At 35.6% G+C, this 20,815-nt stretch overlaps 1 protein-coding gene across 1 annotated transcript in view; it reads right to left on the reverse strand.

Moving 5' to 3' along the window:
- LOC136036453 (myotubularin-related protein 2-like) overlaps positions 1-20,815 on the reverse strand; it is a 72,405-nt gene that overhangs the window by 39,934 nt on the left and 11,656 nt on the right. The window contains exons 3-6 of the mRNA XM_065718692.1: positions 15,135-15,242; positions 6,867-7,019; positions 3,722-3,874; positions 2,507-2,673 (exon numbers count right to left, since the gene is read on the reverse strand). Coding sequence (XP_065574764.1) covers positions 2,507-2,673; positions 3,722-3,874; positions 6,867-7,019; positions 15,135-15,242 — 581 coding nt within the window. The remainder of the gene's footprint in view (positions 1-2,506; positions 2,674-3,721; positions 3,875-6,866; positions 7,020-15,134; positions 15,243-20,815) is intronic.

A 20,815-nucleotide genomic window follows, 5' to 3' on the forward strand; every position in this document is an offset into this window, starting at 1 on the left:
TGTAAAATGAAAAAAGACATAATAATTTCCTGATCAAATAGGAGCTTTTTTTTCTGTAATAAAAATTTTAATCATTTCAATCCTCTTTTTTCGTTTCATAGATATATTTATTTTGCAGGTCACACTTCCATCAGGCGTGGCTCGCGCTCTCTGGTGAACAAGATTTTGGTAGTAGGTGACTCCTCGCATATACTAACCTAAAAACCGAACAAGACAATCTTCTAACAAAAAGCAATGTGATTTTTCAGGCGGAGGTGTATTCGTTAGGCAAGAATAGTTTAAGTGTCATTATACAAACAATCTACGAGAAATTGTTAGATTTTGAGGATGACTGAATCAAGAGCCCCTGTTCATCATGTGCCTATTTCTAGTTTATGACCTAGTTATGACCTTTCTAGTTTTAAAAATAGCTAAAAGAAAAGAAAAGACCACAACAAGTGGCATCATGATCCAGCAGTAAGTGTAAAAATTTCTAATGGGTATTGTATTGTATCAGATTAACGACGCTTCTTGACTACTCAGGTCCCTGCATCGGCCCTGCGGTGCATTATTGCAGCATGATTCGATCTCTGGGTCCCGTATTACCAAGCTAAGGTCAAACCCACTGCACCACCACAGGACATCACAAGGTATTTCTAATGGGTGGCCAAATCGCAATCCCATTTTGAAAGCAGCTGGGCCAGGAGTCTCATTGTGACATGTATCAGTTTTACGTGCAGACGCTGCACACCTTTGGCCTTACATCGAGCATCGACAAAAAAAAAGTTTTCATTTATTCATCTAGTATAGAAGGAAAACGTTGCTTTCGTCTGCAGGAAACCGAACGTTAATGAGGCAAGTTTTAAATAAGAGATTACTGATGCCAGATATCTACAATTAAGCATACTTGCATTCAAGTGGAGGAAATCTAACCTCTCACTCTACCCGCCAAGAGTCACCAGAAGAACCCGGATAAAAAACTATTCTGAAATCATAATTTAAATTCTGTCAAAAAATGAAAACAAAATCTAGATTTCAAAATTTTGAACACTCGTCTCCCCGCCTCCAGCAATTACCAGTTAAGCAAGACTATGTTCTATCTTCGTTTAAACGGACCATGATTCATTCATGGTTGCAGCAATAGCTGATTTAGAAAAGAATTGTCTCGTGAGAAAGGATTTCCATTTGTAGCTGATTCTTAAATCGTAATTATTATTTCAATTAACCTTAATAGTAAAATGTTATTTGGAAAACAAATTTGCTGGAATTTTGGAAAAGAGCCCAAAATCCTCAAAGATGTAGTCAGATCGAAACAAAGAACACATCGCGGGAATCGTCATTGTTGAAACCCTGTACAGGAAACAGACTGCCCCCCCCCCCCACTTTGAAGAACAAGGAAAATCCCCAGTGGTAGCACTGCAGGTTTTGCAGTGGTAGCACTTGTGCTTCCTCTCTCTTCCTCATTTTTTCATCATTTGTCCTAAGGAACATGACAGAGGCTATAGGAGAACATGGTATACTCTTCTAAACTTAGATTTCGTAGATGGTTTGATTGTTAATCCTTTCCCGAGACGAACTACCAATCGTTTGGCTCCATATTGAAGGTTTAAAACACAATATTTGGTAGCAATCAACTACCCTTCATCTACGAAGCGTAGCCTAACTTTCTCAACCTTTCTTTCATTATAGCCCTAGCTGGCAGAGATTATCCATTGACAAGTGAGCTCGCAATCATCTATTCTCATTGCCTTAACTCTGACTGGGATCTAATGGGGATCACTCTGGAAGGAGAATCACCATGGCCTTCTAGAATACAGACATAGCAGCCACATCAAGACGTTTCTGCAGCGACTGAAAGTGCTTCGATCTTTCATTCTTCCATCTATTTTTGGATGATCGATCCAATTTTACTTCCACAACCAATTTCAATTTATTTTACCATTACCCATTTATTTGCCATTATTCGTTATGCTTTTTAATTCGAATGTGTACACGTCGTCAGTGGTAACTCAAGGGGCGCTGTACTGCGCGACAGACGTTTTAACTGAAACCTGGAAGTTGTATTTCCACTCCAGCATATCTGATTTTATACTTATACACATCCAACATATATTTTAATGAGTAATATATTAATTCTTTCAAATTTTAAATCAAGTTTTGAACTACTTTTCTTAATTTATATTATTTTTCAAGTTAAAAATAACTGTTTCTCCTACTATTGTTTTCTTTTCTTTTCCTTCCTAGTGTCCCCATTTTATGGTATTTGACGATCAGCAGGAATTTTGCCAATGTTTAGCACTGGCTTTCTCCCAGCCCATCGAGCTAGGCTCGATGGGCTGGGAGACATACATCGATGAATCGGGTTTACAGAGAAGATAAGTGCCGTGTATGCATATTGGTGGGTAAATACATACTTCGTACATATTTTATTGTGTGTCTGTTTCTTTCATTCCAGTTCCTATTCATTTGGTTTTATTTTAATATATAAATGACAGCAATTGTAGTTTCTAGAATGATTAAAACATACCTAGGTCTTGCATCTAAAATAAAAAGCTTATGCGCTTGTGCATTGGCATCAAGAATCATCTGAACATATCGCTCATCTTCCCTGCACCGACGTCCAGAGACTCCGATCATTGGCTGAGCACATCGTGTAATACTGGCTTGGGTCTCTGGATTGATCCAGGATAATACCTACAATGAAGGGAGTTAAGCAGTAAGAGATAAGACTATCCTCAGAGCAGGTGCCTAAGCAGAGGCCTACTTCCCAAAATCTCTAGTACCTTCCATAATGCGTTGATTATGCTCATTGTAGTTCACCAGCTGTTTTAGTTTAACCCGCCCCCAAAACATTGGAACCCAGAAAAAAAAATCCCGTGCGCATGCCTATATCAGAAATACATCGAAGAATCAGGTTTACAGAGAAAATAAGTAGGCTTTTCACATCAGTGCCGTGTATGCACAGTGACGCAAATCCAAAAAAATTAGATGTGGGGGGGGAGTGGTGAAAAATATATTTTTTATTGGCATTTTTTTAGAGGGGCAGTTTTGTTATATTTTTCAATTTTTCAACAAAAGTACAAAAAACATTTTAGAAAGAAAACACTAAAAAATTTTTTTTTAATCTATAGTTTACATAGTGGGAATTTGCATTCAAGTCCATTTTGACACAGATTGACTTACCAAAGAGTGGACTTTTTACAGCAGAGTCGTGTATGCACAGTGGCCTCAATTCAAATAAATTAAAATGAGGAGGTAGAGGGCACAATCCTATTCTGAAAAATCAAGGTTTGGTTGGTTTTCTAGATTTGTCAATTTTAGCACAAAAAAGACGTTTGTTTCCGATGAAAACACTAAAAAAAATTTTTTATAATCTAGGGGGATCTTATCAAAAACCAGGGGGGGGGACATCACCCTTAAACATCCCTCCCCAACTGACGCCAGTCGGCCTCCCCAACAGGGCCAGATTACCTAGCCCTGGCCCCTGCTGAATTGCCAAAAAGCACAATTTTTGTCATAATTCATCCGTATAACATCACCTGACCTTCTTAAGCTTTCTCTCATTTTAGCCTTACAGCCGTTGAAGGACGTCCTGATTCTTGTTAGGAAAAAACCCAAATTTGGCAGACTATTATCCTTCATCTGTGTAAGACCAATTGAGCTTCAAAAAGTGGGGTATAAGGTACATCCAAAATCTCCCGGTATGTTTAATGACTTGAATTGAAAAGAAGTTCCAACTTACCGGGAGTCTACCACGGCTTCTGAATCCAGCGACATTTCGCAAATCATCTTCAGTAGCCATTGCAGGAACACCCCAAACCGCAGGATACGTATCGCAAATATCGTAGTTGTCATTTATTCTTGTATTAATGATCCAGCTTTCTGTTGGTAATCCCTAAAACAATAATTTATTGGTTAATTTTGGCTAGTGTAAAAGTATTCTATAAATAACACCACATTTTTAACGTAACGTAATACGATGACGTAACGTGGGGTAATATACGACGTATTTTCGACGCAAGACCTCAAATTAGGTATTATTTCCTTAGACCACACTACCGTTCTATGACGAACAAATAGAACGTCATAGAACAGCAGTGTGGTCTCAGAGAAAAAATACCTAATTTGAGGTGTTACGTCAAAAATACGTCTTATATTATGAGGAAATGAACCAACCAAGTGAACAACGGCAAACTCAACATTTCGCTTGCAATTAAAAGACACGGAAGGCTTTGCCACCTTCATTTGAAATTCGTTTTATTTTTGGGCAAGAATAGAAAATTTACATTAAGACTTTGAATGAACTTCATCATTGAACTCACTCTGAAAATAATCAAGTGAATAATCCGGAAGTTCATTATTCTGTGAATGACGCGAAAAACTATTTATTTGTTGTGTATAAATATGCTAGTTTAATAGTATTTCTACTGACTTTTTTTACTGTCTAAATAAATGGATTTATCCCCATTTGAAAGTTTATTTGAACACCACATTTGAATACAGACCCCCCCCCTCCCCGTCAAGTATAAAAGAGTGTCTCACAAAGCATTAATCCTTGGTTATGGACTTCGGTAAAAAAAATACACATCTGTCCTTCCTGTTGCTTTGACTATGGAAAATTTGCAATTATTTGCACTTTTTGACTTAGTTCACTGATGAATTTAGTTTTTGACTTAGTTAAATTTACACTTTTTGACTTAGTTTTAATAGTAACTGAAACTACAAGCACCACCAACGGTGTAGTGTTATTGTACTCTAGCGAGCATGAGATACTGATAAAAAAGGAGACACAAACCTTTTGACCTAGCAACTGAAAACTACAAGCGCAACCGACCACTTAGCGTTACCAGGTAAACCTAGGCAAATTCAAAACACGCTAACTTAATCTACTAAAATTTTGATCTGTTAAAATTTGTACTTTAATTAACTTGTGCATATTCCTTTAGATCCAATCAGGAAGTTTAAAAGGAAAGCAGATGATTATGTTGTTACATTTTTTCTAGGATACAAGACATACAAAACATAAATGCAGACAAATATACCTTTTGTGCTCTTTTGGCAGAAAAATATTCTTTTATGGTCAGTCCATTTTAAAGAGGCAAAAAAGAAACAATTAATACAACTAGCAGCAGTAATGCTTTGCTTAGGCAGCGATGAATTTTCTTTCGCGTTATCTCAGTTTTGTTTTCTTCCTACAATCCATCTTATTGGGTGTTTAATTGTGACGGGTTTTTCAATAAATTTTAATAACGATAATAATTTAATTCTTGTAAGATTACTTAACGCTATTGTTCTGCAGCCTATATAGTATATCGCGCCGATTTGAAGAATTTTTCTCGAGTAACATATATTATCTAAACTAGATGGTGCTACTGTCGTTTTTCAAATTATCTCCTTCGGCTCCCTCCCTTGGACCCGAAATTCGCTTGTATTCGTTCGTTATAATATAACTGATCCATGTATTGCCATTTCAATAAGTATTGTGAATTTCATTGATTAAACTGTCACACGACTGGAGGCACATCTTGCAGCGGTAAGATAATGGCCACATTAGAAAGTAAATGTTTGTGTTTATACTCGTTCGCTTAAAACTCTTTTTTTATTCTGTTTTTTTTTTTGTATATTTGCTTGTGTTGAATTTCGCAAAGTGTGTAATTGTTGTCTTTAATGTTTTGTTATTTGTTTTCTTTTACTGCTTTGTCTTCTTGCTTTTGTATCACGGGTTTTCAAATTATTTATTATCTTTATTCAGGTTTAAACTTTTGTAATATTTATGATATTGATTTTTATTAAGAAATTCTCTGAATTTCTACACTCCAGAAAATTGTAAGTGTCATGCCTTTTTAGGCTTTCAGAGGCCAGTGGCGTTTAAATCTTTCTATGCTACTATTTTTGCCCTTCTAGATTTTTTTGCGTTTCCTCTTCTTCCACCAGTGTTTTGAAAAAATAATATTTTTAATATTATTCGTTAAAAAATACTTTTCTTTTTGTATTTTAAATTCAAAGTTAATCCATAAAACAACAGATTCCCCCTTAGATTCCCAAAAATACAATCCCCACTTAGATTTTCAAAAATACAATCAAAAATGAATTGTTGTCCCTATTTCCCCTGCTCTGCGGTTCATTATTAAAATATTTATTATTTGCTATGGATTGATTTGTTAGAGACTGAAGTGGGCCTGTCTTAATATTGTCGCCACCTTAAGTGCCACACTGAGGTAAAAAATTATCATTAACTTAAATGAAAATAAACAAAATACATATTGCACAAATACGCATCAATACAATTTATTAATTTCGCTTATTCTCTAGTGGTTCCTGAAGTGCGCTGTTCGCAACCCCAGGGATATGAGAAGGGTTAGGCGGGGGTACACGTTGCACCGGAGTTAGCCAGGAGTTTGCACCTATGTTACGCAAGAGATAGGTTATTAGATACGGAACCACATTTCAGACTAAAATTGACATAAAAAAAAACAACAAATTATGAGGATCTGTAATCTCAGCACGAACGATTTCGTCATTCTGATTCATGCAAACCAATTATATATTGTTCAAATATACAGTTTATTGTTTAAATAAATATACTGTTTATACTGTTTGAATTAACCGATATTGTATTATGTTGTTCCAGTAAACCATACGATATTCATAAAATAAATTCTAATCAAATTTCTTCGTGAATGATTTTATTTTTCTCTAGTTATTATTTTGCGTATGTACAAAAAAAGTATTTATATTTTTGTTAAAAATTCATCCATTCACGAGGGATACTCAGCGTTTGAAAAATTATTGAAGGGGGTACACATACGCCAAAAGTTTGGGAAACCCTGACCTACACTAATAAAAAACCAATTTTAACTTTAAATATGCAAATATTTAATATTTACCATTCGCTTAAGCTCAGCTACTGGTTCATAAACGCTCCATCCATTTTCTGCGTAAACTTCTTGCAATTCAAAGGCAAAGAGTGGTAATTTATGAGTTAAAGGAAAGGCGTATTGTTGAAGCTTCTCAAAAAGATTTCTTCTCGAATGGTTCTCCTAAAAGAAATAGTTCCATTGTTAAAACAGGTTTTTTAAGAACCTTTGTAGAACATAAGAAAAAGAAAATTTTCAACAGAAATAATATATAAGAAATAAAAACAGCGGAAGTTGTAAACTAGACATACGGTTTAGTAGCTGAACCAGCTATGGGTTACTAATACAAACTCAAAATAGTATCGAGCCCTCTGCAGCCAAATCCACAGGCAAAAACTCCGTTCCACTCTGTTTAGACCTTCTGGTTTTGCCACCTCCACAGAAGGTCCCAAAGAATTTAGGTTATTTTATCATCTTGTCGGTACCTATTTCCAGACCCCCAGCAAACAATTTAGAACAAATATTATACTAATAGATTATAATATAATAGATTATACTTATAAGAGTGTCAAATAGCGTTTGCAGAGCTAAGAATCGTCCTGATGTTTACCGACAGTTTCTAAAAAAAAGGCAAGATTCGGTAACAGATAGCCTACTTTCAGATCCCACTGCTGATCTCCGTAGACTAGTAGTGGCTACAGAGAATGAACTTGCGGCTACAAAATAAAACCTAGCAAAAGAAATCGAGATAAAAATTAACGAAAAGCTGTAAAAATCAAATTTGAAGACGGCAGCTAATTTCCATGCTAAGTTTCCAATTGAAACACAAGGTTCTGAAATCTATGATGCAGTACATGTTGAGTTTTATCCTAAATTTGAACTGACTGAAAAATATCTAAAAACATGCATGCATTTGATTGATTTGTTGCAAAATCGCTACAATCAGCTTGAGCTCAAGCTAGACGACACTGAGCGGGAAGGGAGAAGTGATTCCCTGTTGTTTAATGGTGTGAAGCAGATTCCTTCGCTGAGTGTGGGGGACGCCACGAAGCGCGTATTGTTTGTCAAGATGGGTCTAACAAATATTAAGGATTCAGACAAAGATAGTGTTCAGCGATTTACAGTTGGATCGAATAATGCTCAAAGACAAGATAAAGTTGCCCTTGTTCTCGTCCAGTTTCGATCAAAAGAAATAGCTCACCATGTGTTTAAAGCGGAGAAGCAGCTTAGTAGTTCAGGCTTTTTTGTAGCTGAGAACCTTGCGAACCGTAAGCACAATCTTCTGAGCGCTTCAAGAGATAAGTTTGGAAATCGCAGTACGTGGTCTTATCAATGCCGTATTTTTGTGCGCGAACTGAGACGGCTCCAATCAGGCGCATCTGGTCAATTGATGACCTTTTATACAACTTTTTTTTTAATATTTGTGTTATTTTTTTCTTTTTTTTTTTTCATGTGCTATTTCTTGTTCTTTTACGTGAAGAACGATAATGTCTGATCAAGACCGATTTAGACTTCAGGATTATTTATCAAGAGGCATTGCTGGCGATGATGAAATACCGAAGGCTGAGCTAAAGCCTATGAGGGAGAGTGATTATATTCGGTTGACGTACAATATGATATAAATGAAAAGAATCTACGACTATATCCTTGGAATGTCCACGTGACTACAAGCTACCTGGATATTTGTAAATGAACAATTTTCTTCCTCTTTTAATATTATAAGATTATATGAAACATTTTTAGTTCAAACCAGTCTCTCTCACTATATTCATTTCGAGGTTATGATCTTCGTGTTAAGAACCAAGTGGTGATGGGTCGTAGTGGAGTTGGGTTCTTTGTAAAGAATGGGTTGAATTATAACGAAAGAGATGATCTTAGTTATGGATTGAAGGTAAGTTTGAAGTTTTTTCTAATTCAAATTGAATTTGATGGGAGAAAAAATATAGTTAGTATGGTGTATAAACCGTTCAAACTAGTCTCTCTCACTGTATTCATTTCCAAGTTATGATCTTCGTTTTGAAGAACCCAGTGGTGATAGGTCGTAGTGGAGTTGGATTCCTTGTAAAGAATGGGTTGAATTATAATGAAAGAGATGATCTTAGTATATGGATTGAAGGTAAGGTTGAAGTTTTTTCAATTGAAATTGAATTTGATGGGAGAAAAAATATAATTAGTATGGTATATAAGCCGCCCAGTGCTCACCTGGAGGATTTTGTGGGAGGTATGAGTCAGCTGATTTCAAGGGTACCGTCTGGAGCTAGTCATATTGTAATAGGTGATTCTACTTTAAACCTGCTTGATTTGCCAAATCATAATGTTAATTTTTAAATTTTATTATATCGAATGATCCGTACCCGCTTGTGAGTGTACCCACGAGGATTATTGGACAGAGTGCAATTGATAATATTTTCGTTCGTTCTACCGATTTGAAGCTTTGTTATACTGATGTTGTGGCTATTCACTAGTTCTGACCATCTTCCATAGGCGGGCGTTTTGAAGTGTCAGTTGCAAAGACCAAAGAAAAAGAAAATAAAGGCAAGGTTAATGAAAAAAGAGAATCAAAAAGAGAAAAAAGAGAAATGTGGAGGAGGTTAGCGTTATCGATTGAAACCCTATGTTTTCTGAAGAAGAATCCCCTAAGAGAGCACTTGATAATCTAATGTCTGTTATTCTACCCATTTATGATAGTGCGTGTCCTATAAGGTAATGAAAGTGAAGAAACAGGAACCCGGTAAGCCATGGATAACGAGTGAGATACTGGAAGAAAGAAAGCTAAGGATTGAGCTTTATCAATGATATCTAGATGATGAAAGTGATGGTTCGTATGAATTGTTCAAAAAACAGCGCAATTTAGCTAACAAATTACGTCGCAAAGCTATGACCGATTATTATAATAGAAAGTCTTCAAAAAGTAAAGGAAATATGAAAGAAACATGGAAACTGATAAATGAAGTGACCGGTGAGAATACTAAACTTGGAGGGAATGGTTCGACTTGGTTCGTCCCTGATGATAAGTCTGGAATTGCAAATAAGCTTGGTAATTTCTTCTCTAATATTGGCATTGAAGTACAAAATAGTGTAAAAAGCCGATATCATTAGGTTCAAGAATACATTATATATGATAAAAGAGGCACGATTTTTGAATTAGCCTTTGATCCATGAACTAGTGATGAACTGCTTAAAATATTAAAATCTCTGAAATCAAATTCTGCGGGAGCAGACGGCTTATCTCTTCGAGCGTTTAAGGCAATAATGCATTATATTCTACTATGTTACTACTTTTATATTCTACTGCTTTTTATTATAAACCTGTCACTTGAAACGGGCATTTTCCCTGATCAGCTAAAAGTTGAGAAAGTGATACCACTTCATAAAGATGGCCTTAAAAAGGAAATTGAGAATTGGAGACCGATTTCGACCCTTCCATTGTTTTCGAAATTATAAAAAAAAAATTTCACAAACGTCTATAAGTTTCCTACAGGCTAATGGTTTGCCGATTGAGACCCAATTCGGATATCGACGAATACTTTGCAACAACTCATGGAATCAATTAACAGTGAGAAACACCTTTGTCTGTATTTATAGATATTCCTTAAGCATTTGATACAGTTGATTTTCAAACACTACTAAGTCGGCCGGAGTCGTTAAGTGTCCGCAGAAAGATCTGAAAGTAGTTTGAAAGTTATCTCACAGGGAGACCCGTCAAAGTAGTGTTGAATGATGTGGGCTCAGCAGCATTCCCCAGTGACGTGTCGAGTACATCCAGTAAAATAGACCCAGCTCTGGTTTGTCACTCGACTCACGGAGAAAAGAAAGTGAGCATTTCAGCTGAGAGCTCAATTATCTTCTGTGATTTTATTTCCATTTTGTCCTATTTTTTTTTTGTGAAACAAAATAGATAGAAGGGGCTCCTCAGGGACATTCCAAATTATACTGGTTTTGCTTATTTTTTATTTACCTTCCTCTTGGGTTAAATTGTTCTGAATGTACTTTATTTCTTATCTAATGAAAAAGCTTGATTGTTAGCTTTCCCGCCTTGGTCAAATGGTATTTGGATAAGTCTGCTATCCTAACTTTAAAAAAAAGGTCGATTTGCTGTTCTTAGTCGACATAGACAGTTACTATGATCAGTGTCAGGTCCGCTCCTTTACCTCATCTATATTGATTTCGTGCGTTTTTATTTGAAAAATGTGCGTCTTATCTCGTTTGCTGATGATACCGTTTTAACTGTGTTTGTCTCATCTAAGAAGGGACCTAGTAAGAAAAGCAAATCTCGTATTGGAAAGGCTGGATATTTTCACTTCATTAAGGATATTGTGTATAAATGTTCACAAGACATTTTTAATGGCGTTCTGTAGAGTTGGTAAACCACTGAATGTGTATGGCCAGGTAACTTTATGTTCTTTTAAACGGTTCAGCAAGTTGATCATTTCCGTTACCTTAGTTTTTATCTTGATTGCCATCCGGCACGGAAATATCACAGTGACGCCATCTCATCAAAAATTGCCCGTGGGGTAAGCATACTTCGACGTCTACAGCACTTTCTCCTTCAAAGAATACTTATAAATATATATATACTTCGTTGGTTTACCCATATATCTCCTATGGTCGCCTCCTATAGAGCAGTAACTTCTTATGCAGCTGTAGAAGAATGTAAGTTCAACAAAATAAAGCTGTTAGAACAATCGGTAGGTATATCCAGGATGTACATGACACCTATGCTTGTTTAGGTCCCTGAAGCTCCTTAATATAGGTCAGATAAGAGATTATCAAGCTGCAGTATTTGTGTTTAAGTGTATGAATGGTTTAACCCCTGACGTTTTTAAGAGTTTTTACCAAACCCTTAAAAACGAAAAGGTTTTACCTGCATAATTATGGAACTAGGCAAAGTGATAACATAGTTGTTGATTTGCGTCCTGGTAACAGGTCTTCATTTTCAATGAAACATCTGGGCCCATCTGTATGGAATGAACTTCCATTGAGCATTAGGGTGGCGGAACACGTAACTCAGCTTAAAAATACTTTAAAAGGTTATTTTTTGGAGGGAATTTGCTGAATTTTATTATGGCTGGTAGGTTGGGTAGGGGAGGAAGAGGGGCTGGAGAAGCAAGGGTGGGCTGGGAAGGTAAGGGTGGACATAGGCTAAGGTGGATTTGGGAGGGCAGGGGGAGCTCAGGACTGAGGAGCGATTGAGACCGGATTTGTTATTCTTATTTTTCTTTTACATTTTTATTTATGTATTATCATTTTTAATCGAGTTATTTATTTGTTATCTATTTTTTTCATATATATATAGGTTACAGTTTATTTATTTTTAGTTTATTTATAATAGTATTAACTAAAAAAGTTAAGGTTTAAGTAAATAGTCGAGTTAATAGGTAAGTAGCTACTTGGACTTTCGCGCGACCGCAAACCCTCAAAGGATTTCTCCAGCACGAAAGTGTTGTCTAATTTATTTATTGGTTTGTGAATTTGGATTAATAAACTTATAACTTACTTATTTACTACCACATAATGCATTTACCATCAATGTTCTAAGCAATTCACCTTACACCTAACTCTTAAGACACGTTCTTATCACAGAGGAATGTTCACCTGTGATTCATGTAATGTATTTACTACCAACGTTGGCATTCCATGTCCCTCGTACATAGTAGCGTGCATGTTATTGGGTGGTATCTAGCTTAAGACAATCTTAAAATCTATTATGAAGTTAAGCTTGACAAAGGACGGTTAATTTTCTTTTCTTTTAATATGTAATTATTTGGTTGTTTCAGCTGTCTTTTCTTTGAAAAAATGGTAGTTCTAGATATCTTGATACAACTACTGTATAACCCCTACTTACAGAAAACGCTATTTTCAAAACCTTTCCAATGTCTCAAGTGAAGTTAAATTGTCACAGTATTTTTTTTTTTTAAAGAAAAGTTAAGTTCTGACCTTATCGTATAATGGATTTAATATCAGTGTTTTCCAAAGTTATAAGAGAAAATTTTTAGCATTTTTTATTACATATAACTCCCAAAACATGTTCTAATCACAGTTTGCTTCTGTTTAATGCAGTATATTTACTACAAACGTTAGCATTCCGCATACCCCTCGATGTAGCTAGGTGAAGGGAGATTGGGTAGCGTCCCCTGAAATATATCTTAGAATGTATTATAAACCTAAATTCTAACAAAAGATGGCTAATGTTCTTTTTTTAAATATCTAATTATTTGTTTATTTCGTTTATTTTTATGGCATTTGGTATTTACCAAGTGACATATAGCGATCACAATTTCTGTCCGTCGGTCTGTCTCTCGGTCCCAGTTTTGCTAGTGCGGGCACTTCCAGATAAGCTAGGACGATGAAAGGTGGCAGGCGTATCAGGGAACAGACTAGATTAAATTAGAAATAGCCTCTTCCCCGATTCGACCATCTGGAGGGGGGAGGAGCAAGCGAACGAGATAGTCGAGAGGAATTTTTATTGCCGATAAAACAAATGTTTGTTCTTCTTGAGTGTGGCTTGCTGGTCTAGGGGTATGATTCTCACTTAGGGTGCGAAAGGTCTCAGATTTGAATCCCGGACCACCCCAATTTTTACATGAAGAAGATCCGAAACTAGATACGTTATCAATATAGCAATCGCTGAAAGTTGGCAGGCGTATCGGGGACCGGACCAGATTAAATTAGAAATAGTTGCTTCCCCGATTCGACCATCTGGGGGGGAGTGGAAGGACGGGGGAAAAATTAGAAAAAATGAGGCAGTTTTAACTTACGAACAGGTTGTCGGATCTTAACAAATTTGATATTTAGAAGGACCCCGTGTCTCGGAGCTCTTATTTTAAATCCTGACCGGATCCGGTGACATTGGAGGGAGTTGGAGGGGGAAATAGAAAATCTTGGAAAACACTTAAGAGTGGAGGGATCGGGATAAAACTTGGTGGGAAGAATAATAAAAAGTCCTAGATACCTGATTGACATAACCAGACTGGATCCACTCTCTTTGGGGGAGTTAGGGGGACCCAGTGCTTTGGCGAGTTTGGTGCTTCTGGACGTGCTAGGACGATGAAAATTGGTAGGCGTGTCAGCGACCTGCACAAATTGACTTGATAACAGTCATTTCCCCGATGCGACCATCTAAAGGGTAATCATACATACATCTAAATGAGGTATGTTTATCTCATGAATGGGTGATTGGGTCTTAACGAAACTTGATATATAGAAAGATGTCATGTCTCAGATCCTCCATTTTCAATTAGGATCGGATCCGGGGATATTGGGGGGGTAGAGGGGGGAAACGGAAATTTTGGAAACCGGAAATCTTGGAAACCACTTAGAGTAGAGTGGATGAGCTCTTGGCTCTTCCGACCTCGTCACAAGTGCCATATGAGCTCTTGGCTCTTGTTTCTTAGAGCAAACATTTCATCCAAATATCTTAGGACAATGTCTTCAATTTACTTTCCAATAAAGTTCTAATGTTCAAAGTAACGAGCCAATAGGGTTAAGAATAGTCTTGCATGTCCACTGTTAAGCACTAGTATCATAATGTACCGATAAACCCAAATTTGGCCATCTTTTTTCTGAATAGCACTGGTTATGATAAACTTTTTTTCATTTGTAGTATTACTAAACGAAAAACAGGAAAAAAAAACTATTTTTAATTCATATAAACTCAAATTCACCAGAATAGAATGTAGAAATACATGGAAAGTTATAATAAAGAAGCAATATGTTCAAAAAATCTTAAGATGGATGCTTAATGCGTAATTTTTTGCAAGGGCGTATACAGGATTTTTATTTGGCGAAGGTGGGTATTCTTATCAGAGAGAGTCTTACACAAAAACTTTTAAAAACGCATCAATAATTTGTTTATACGCATTTTTGTCACATTTTTAAGAGTTGGACAAAAATTTGGCTGGTGGAAGGGGCGGGAATTCAAACCCAGTGCTCCACCCACTCACTGGATCCGGCCTTGAATGTATGACAATTTCTATTCTTTTCGTTATGAGTAGTTCAAATGATAATTACAATTTACTAAATCAGTTTCTGTAGTTCATAGTCCAATATGGTTCATTTTATTTCATTTAATTTTGAATAGTTCAATTGTTGCATACAGTCTAGATACCCGGCAGCTTTGACTCTTCTCTCTCTCTCTCTTACTTGTATAATACTCCTCCCTTTTTTCTGAGAACTCTCTTTTTGACCATTTGTATTAGTTCTGCCCAACTAAGTTCTCGGTAGGGATTGGATCTCGGTCAATTTTGTATAATATTTGTAAGCAATAATTATTTTCTTCAAGAACAGAAATTAACATACTTGCTTGTGGGCAAAGCGAAGATTCCTCATATCCTTACAGTGGAGTTCAATTCCATAAGAATTCTCGCCCCGGCTGCTAACACCACCAACCTTTTCTATACGGGCAACCTGAAACGAAACCACGATTTAAATAGTAGATAAAATTCAATACCCAATATCAAAGGACCAAGAAATGTTGCAGCAAATGTGATACATGGTTTCGGTTGCAGAGCAACAAGTTTGACTATGCTTCACGTGAATCAAACTTGCAGTTTTTGTTTCAGCTTTATAATGGGATCAAAGTTCTACTGCTACTAACAAACTGTAACACTATGATACATGGGGCCAACACAGCTATGTACGCACACCATCCACCACAATTAAAACCATAATACCAAGACGGTTGGGACCAACACAGCTACACATGGATACCATCCGCCACAATTAACAAACTATAATGCCAAGATGCTTGGGGTCAACACAGCTATGTACGCACACCATCCACCACAATTAAAAAACTAAAATGTCAAGACGCTTGGGGCCCACACAGCTACGTACACATACCATCCACCACATTTACCAAACCATAATGCCATAACACTTGGGACCGACACAGCTACGTACACACAACATACGCCACAATTAAACAACTGATTAAAAAACTAAGGAATTAAGCAACTACAGAAATAAGTTCTGTGCACAAAACAATGATAAAACATATACATTGATAACCACTTTTCCGAACTAGGAGCTCTGGGTTTTTCCCTGTCTAATTGAAAAATTCAAACATTTTCGCTTCAACTGTAAAAGGAAAGCCATTAAGAAATTATTTGGTGATAAACTAATGACAACATCTTTGGAAAGATTATCCAATAGCTTCTCTAACGGCATAATAATGTCAATAGCATCATATTTGACTAAAATTTTTCTTTGGCGATAACTGCGACATGGATAAAATAAAAATTTATTATACTGAAAATTAATAAGGCAGATTATCCTCAGTTTGTCAGACAAACTGAGGAACAGAGAGTTTACTTGTAGGATAGTCATAACTAAATGTATCTCAGTAGTGACATCGAAACTGCGCACAAACATGCAGCAAAAATCATTCAAAGCAAAAATCAAAAAGGCAAAAATTTTGCGTCTTATGAGTCCACCCTCGAGTGACTAAAAACCACTCTCTCTATGAGTGTTGATACGATATGTTTGGACACTAACTACTCGCGAGTCAGAAACAACGGTCATTGTTGCCATCTCCTTGCACTAAGCGCTACTGAAAGCAAAAATAAAATCGGACCGTTGAGATGGCGCGATAATCGTTTTATAAACTCTTTTGTCCCTTTTTTGTCAGTGCATTTAATCGGTTGTGATTTATCAACCTGATTTTGAAAGAAAAAACGGCGTAATTTAGTTGCACCCTAAGCCAAAACTAAGAACAAAGTTTTTATTAAATGAACTTGAATCTTTAAACATTCTTTATTTTTACTGGCTTAAAGTTCGTACAAAAGAACCAATAAGGTTTTGAATTATATACTTCCTTCATGGAAAACAAAGTCATTTGAAGCAAACTTTCCAGTTTAATATGCTTTTAAAGCCAAAGCAGGTCTTGAAAAGTAGGGTATTTTCAAAAAAAGGTGAAAATCTGACCTTCGAAGTGGATTTTCTTACTTCCCAGAAATTTCAAGAGTTATAGGTGAGGAAACACATTTAATTTCCAGCCCTTGAAAAATCAAGACAGGTCAACCAACGATAGAAAAAGAACTCCTAGTTTATCCAGAAAAATCTACCTACAGCCATCAAGAAATTATAATGCATGACGACAGCTTAGAAATCATTTTTAAGTTTGTGCTTCATTTCCCTCTACAGGATAGTTTACGTCTCTTTGTTTTCGTTTTCCTAGCATATCAAACAGTTCGTGGTAACGAACTGTAGTAAGGAGCGACCCGGCTCAATAGTAAACGAAACTCTAAATAACGGAATTTTGATGCTAAAATATACATCAAAAGAATCGGATTTTCATGCTGATTTTAAATATATAAGTTTCATCAAATTTGGTCTTTGTCATCAAAAGTTACGAGCCTGAGAAAATTTGTCTTATTTTAGAAAATAGGGGAAAACACCCCCTTAAAGTCACAGAATCTTAACGAAAATCACACCATCGCATTCGGCGTATCAGAGAACCCTACAGCAAAATTTTCAAGCTCCTATCTACAAAAATGTGGAATTTCGTATTTTTTGCCAGAAGACAAATCACGGGTGCGTGTTTATTTGTTTGTTTGTTTTTTTTTTGTTTGTTTTTTCCAGGGGTCATCGTATCGACCAAGTAGTCCTAGAATGTTGCAAGAGGGCTCATTCTAACGGAAATGAAAAGTTCTAGTGCCCTTTTTAAGTGACCAAAAAATTGGAGGGCACCTAGGCCCCCTCCCACGCTCATTTTTTCTCCAAAGTCAACAGATCAAAGTTTTGAGATAGCCATTTTGTTCCGCATAGTCAAAAACCATAATAACTATGTCTTTGGGAATGACTTACTCCCCCACAGTCCCTGGGGGAGGGGCTGCAAGTTACAAACTTCTACCAGTGTTTACATATAATAATGGTTATTGGGAAGTGTACAGTCATTTCAGGGGATTTTTTTTTTGGTTTTGGGGGTGGGGTTGAGGGGAGGGGGCTATGTGGGAGGATCTTTCCTTGGAGAAATATGTCATGGGGGAACATAAATTCAATGAAAAGGGCGCAGGATTTTCTAAAATTACTATAAAAAAACAATGAAAAAATAAACATGGAAAAGTTTTTTTTCAATTGAAAGTAAGGAGTAGCATTGAAACTTAAAACGAACAGAGATTATTACGCATATAAGGGGTTCTAAAAATACTTTAGCATAAAGAGCGAGGTATTTAGGAGGAGATAAATACCTCGCTCTTTATGCTATAGTATTTTTAGTAATTTCAACTATTTATTCTACGGCCTTTCTGATTCAGGGGTCATTCTTAAAGAATCGGCACAAAACTTACTATTTAGTGTAAAGAGCGAGGTATTAACGAGGGTACAAACCCCCTCATATACATAATAAAAATTTAAGAATATAAAAGTTTGCTACGTAAGTTAATTCTTAAGTTACGTATATTTTTTACTAATAAAAATATTCGTTAAAAACTAAAATTTATAGTTGCCTTTTTGTGTAACCGAAAAATTGCAAGGCAATTAGGCCTCCTTCCCCATCCCGTATTTCTCAAAATCGTTTGGTCAGAACTAAGAGAAAGCCATTTAGCCAAAAAAGGAATTAATATGTAAATTTCATTTTAACAATTTATGTGTGGAGAGCCAAAATCAAACATGCATTAATTCAAAAACGTTCAGAAATTACATAAAAAAACTAGTTTTTCTAACTGAAAGTAAGGAGCGACATTAAAACTTAAGACGAACAGAAATTACTCCGTATATGAAATGGGTTGTCCCCTCCGCAATCCTTCGCTCTTTATGCTAAAGTTTGACTCTTTACCACAATTCTGCTTTTTAAAACAATTAAAAGCTTTAGTATAAAGAGCGAGGGATTGCGGAGGGGACAACCCATTTCATATACGGAGTAATTTCTGTTCGTTTTAAGTTTTAATGTCGCTCCTTACTTTCAGTTAGAAAAACTAGTTTTTTTATGTAATATTCACTAAAGCAAAATAGGCTTAAAAAAAAGAAGGCTTTAAAAAGAAATTGAAGTTAGTAGTTCAAAACTGAGACTCCTGATATTATTTTCCGAAGAATGTAAGAACTTCATAACTCTTTTTGGGTTATTGGGAAACAGCATTAAAGAAATGTTAGGAGAATTGTGTTTTCTACAAGTTTAAACTCAAATAAAACAAAATGGATTGAAAATATAATAGATATTCTATCCTTTTATTATATTTCTTTATATTATATAAAGAAATAAATTATAAAAAGAATAAAGAATATAAATATAAGTTAATGTTCTTTCTTTTTAAATATCTAATTATTTGTTTATTGCGTTTATTTTTTCTAAGAACAAATATTTGATCCGATTACCATAGCACAATGTTGCCAATTGCTTTTCCAATAAAGTTCTTATGTTCAAAGTAAATATAAGTAGAATCTGTTAATAAAAATTTATTATACTGAAAATTAATAAGGCAGATTATCCTCAGTTTGTAAGACAAACTGAGGAACAGAGAGTTTACTTGTAGGATAGTCATAACTAAATGTATCTCAGTAATGACATCGAAACTGCGCACAAACATGCAGCAAAAATCAAAAAGGCAAAAATTTTGCGTCTTATGAGTCCACCCTCGAGTGACTAAAAACCACTCTCTCTATGAGTGTTGATACGATATGTTTGGACACTAACTACTCGCGAGTCAGAAACAACGATCATTGTTGCCATCTCCTTGCACTAAGCGTCACTGAAAGCAAAAATAAAATCGGACCGTTGAGATGGCGCGATAATCGTTTTATGAGCTCTTTTGTCCCTTTTTTGTCAGTGCATTTAATCGGTTGTGATTTATCAATCTGATTTTGAAAGAAAAAACGGCGTAAAAAAATAAATATGAAAAAGTTTTTTCAACTGAAAGTAAGGAGTAGCATTAAAACTTAAAACGAACAGAAAACATTACGCATATAAGGGGCTCACCTCCTCCTACTACCTCCCTCTTTACGCTAAAGTATTTTTAGTAATTTCAACTATTTATTCTACTTTGAATAAAGCCTTAGATGGATCAAATTAAATCTGCTAATATAAAAATAATAAATTTATATAAAGAATAAAGAATTTATATTCTTTATATTTTATCCAGAAAAAGCTACCTACAGCCATCAAGGAATTATGATGCATGACGACAGCTTAGAAATCATTTTTAAGTTTGTGCTTCATTTCCCCTCACAGGATAGCTTACGTCTCTTTGTTTTCGTTTTCCTAATATATATTCACTAAAGCACAATAGGTTTAAAAGAAAGAAGGCTTTAAAAAGAAATTGAAGTTAGTATTTCAAAACTGAGACTCCTGATATTATTTTCCGAAGAATGTTTAAGAACTTCATAACTCTGTTTGGGTTATTGGGAAACAACATTAAAAAAATGTTAGGAGAATTGTGTTTTCTACAAGTTTAAACTCAAATAAAAACAAATGGAATGAAAACATAATAGATATTCCATCCTTTATTTCATTTTATTTCAATTTTATTTTATTTCATTTCATTTTATTTATAAACAGAAAAGCAGCGTGGTCTAAGAAATTATTTGTGTTCTAAGCTTGCAACTTTACTTAGACAAGATATGGCACATTTGCGACATAAAAAATTTCAAAATGGAAAAGTCTACTGATTAAGCTTTACATTAGGAAAATAAGGGGCAGCCGTTCATTGGGATTGTTCCCGAGATCAAGATATTTTAGTCCTGAGCTTGGACCTTGTGAAAGGTAGTGAACATTGGTTTTTGAATTAGAATCAAGTTGCCATCAATCCATGACTAATTTGAGAAAAAGCCAAGACAGATATTCTGAGCGACTGAACCTTTTCAGGAATTTATAAAATTATGTCATTTTCACTTATTGATTGATACTATATCATCCACCCATCCATCTTAGGACAGAACTAAGGTAGATAGTCATAAAACTTAAGGGATGATCAAGATTTTTTGACTGACTCATAACGGACAATGTCGACTGGACTTGTATGAAGCTAAGACTACGAAAGATTGCT

Source organism: Artemia franciscana, chromosome 15 (genome assembly GCF_032884065.1).
Source record: "Artemia franciscana chromosome 15, ASM3288406v1, whole genome shotgun sequence".
In the NCBI taxonomy this organism is placed as follows: domain Eukaryota; kingdom Metazoa; phylum Arthropoda; class Branchiopoda; order Anostraca; family Artemiidae; genus Artemia; species Artemia franciscana.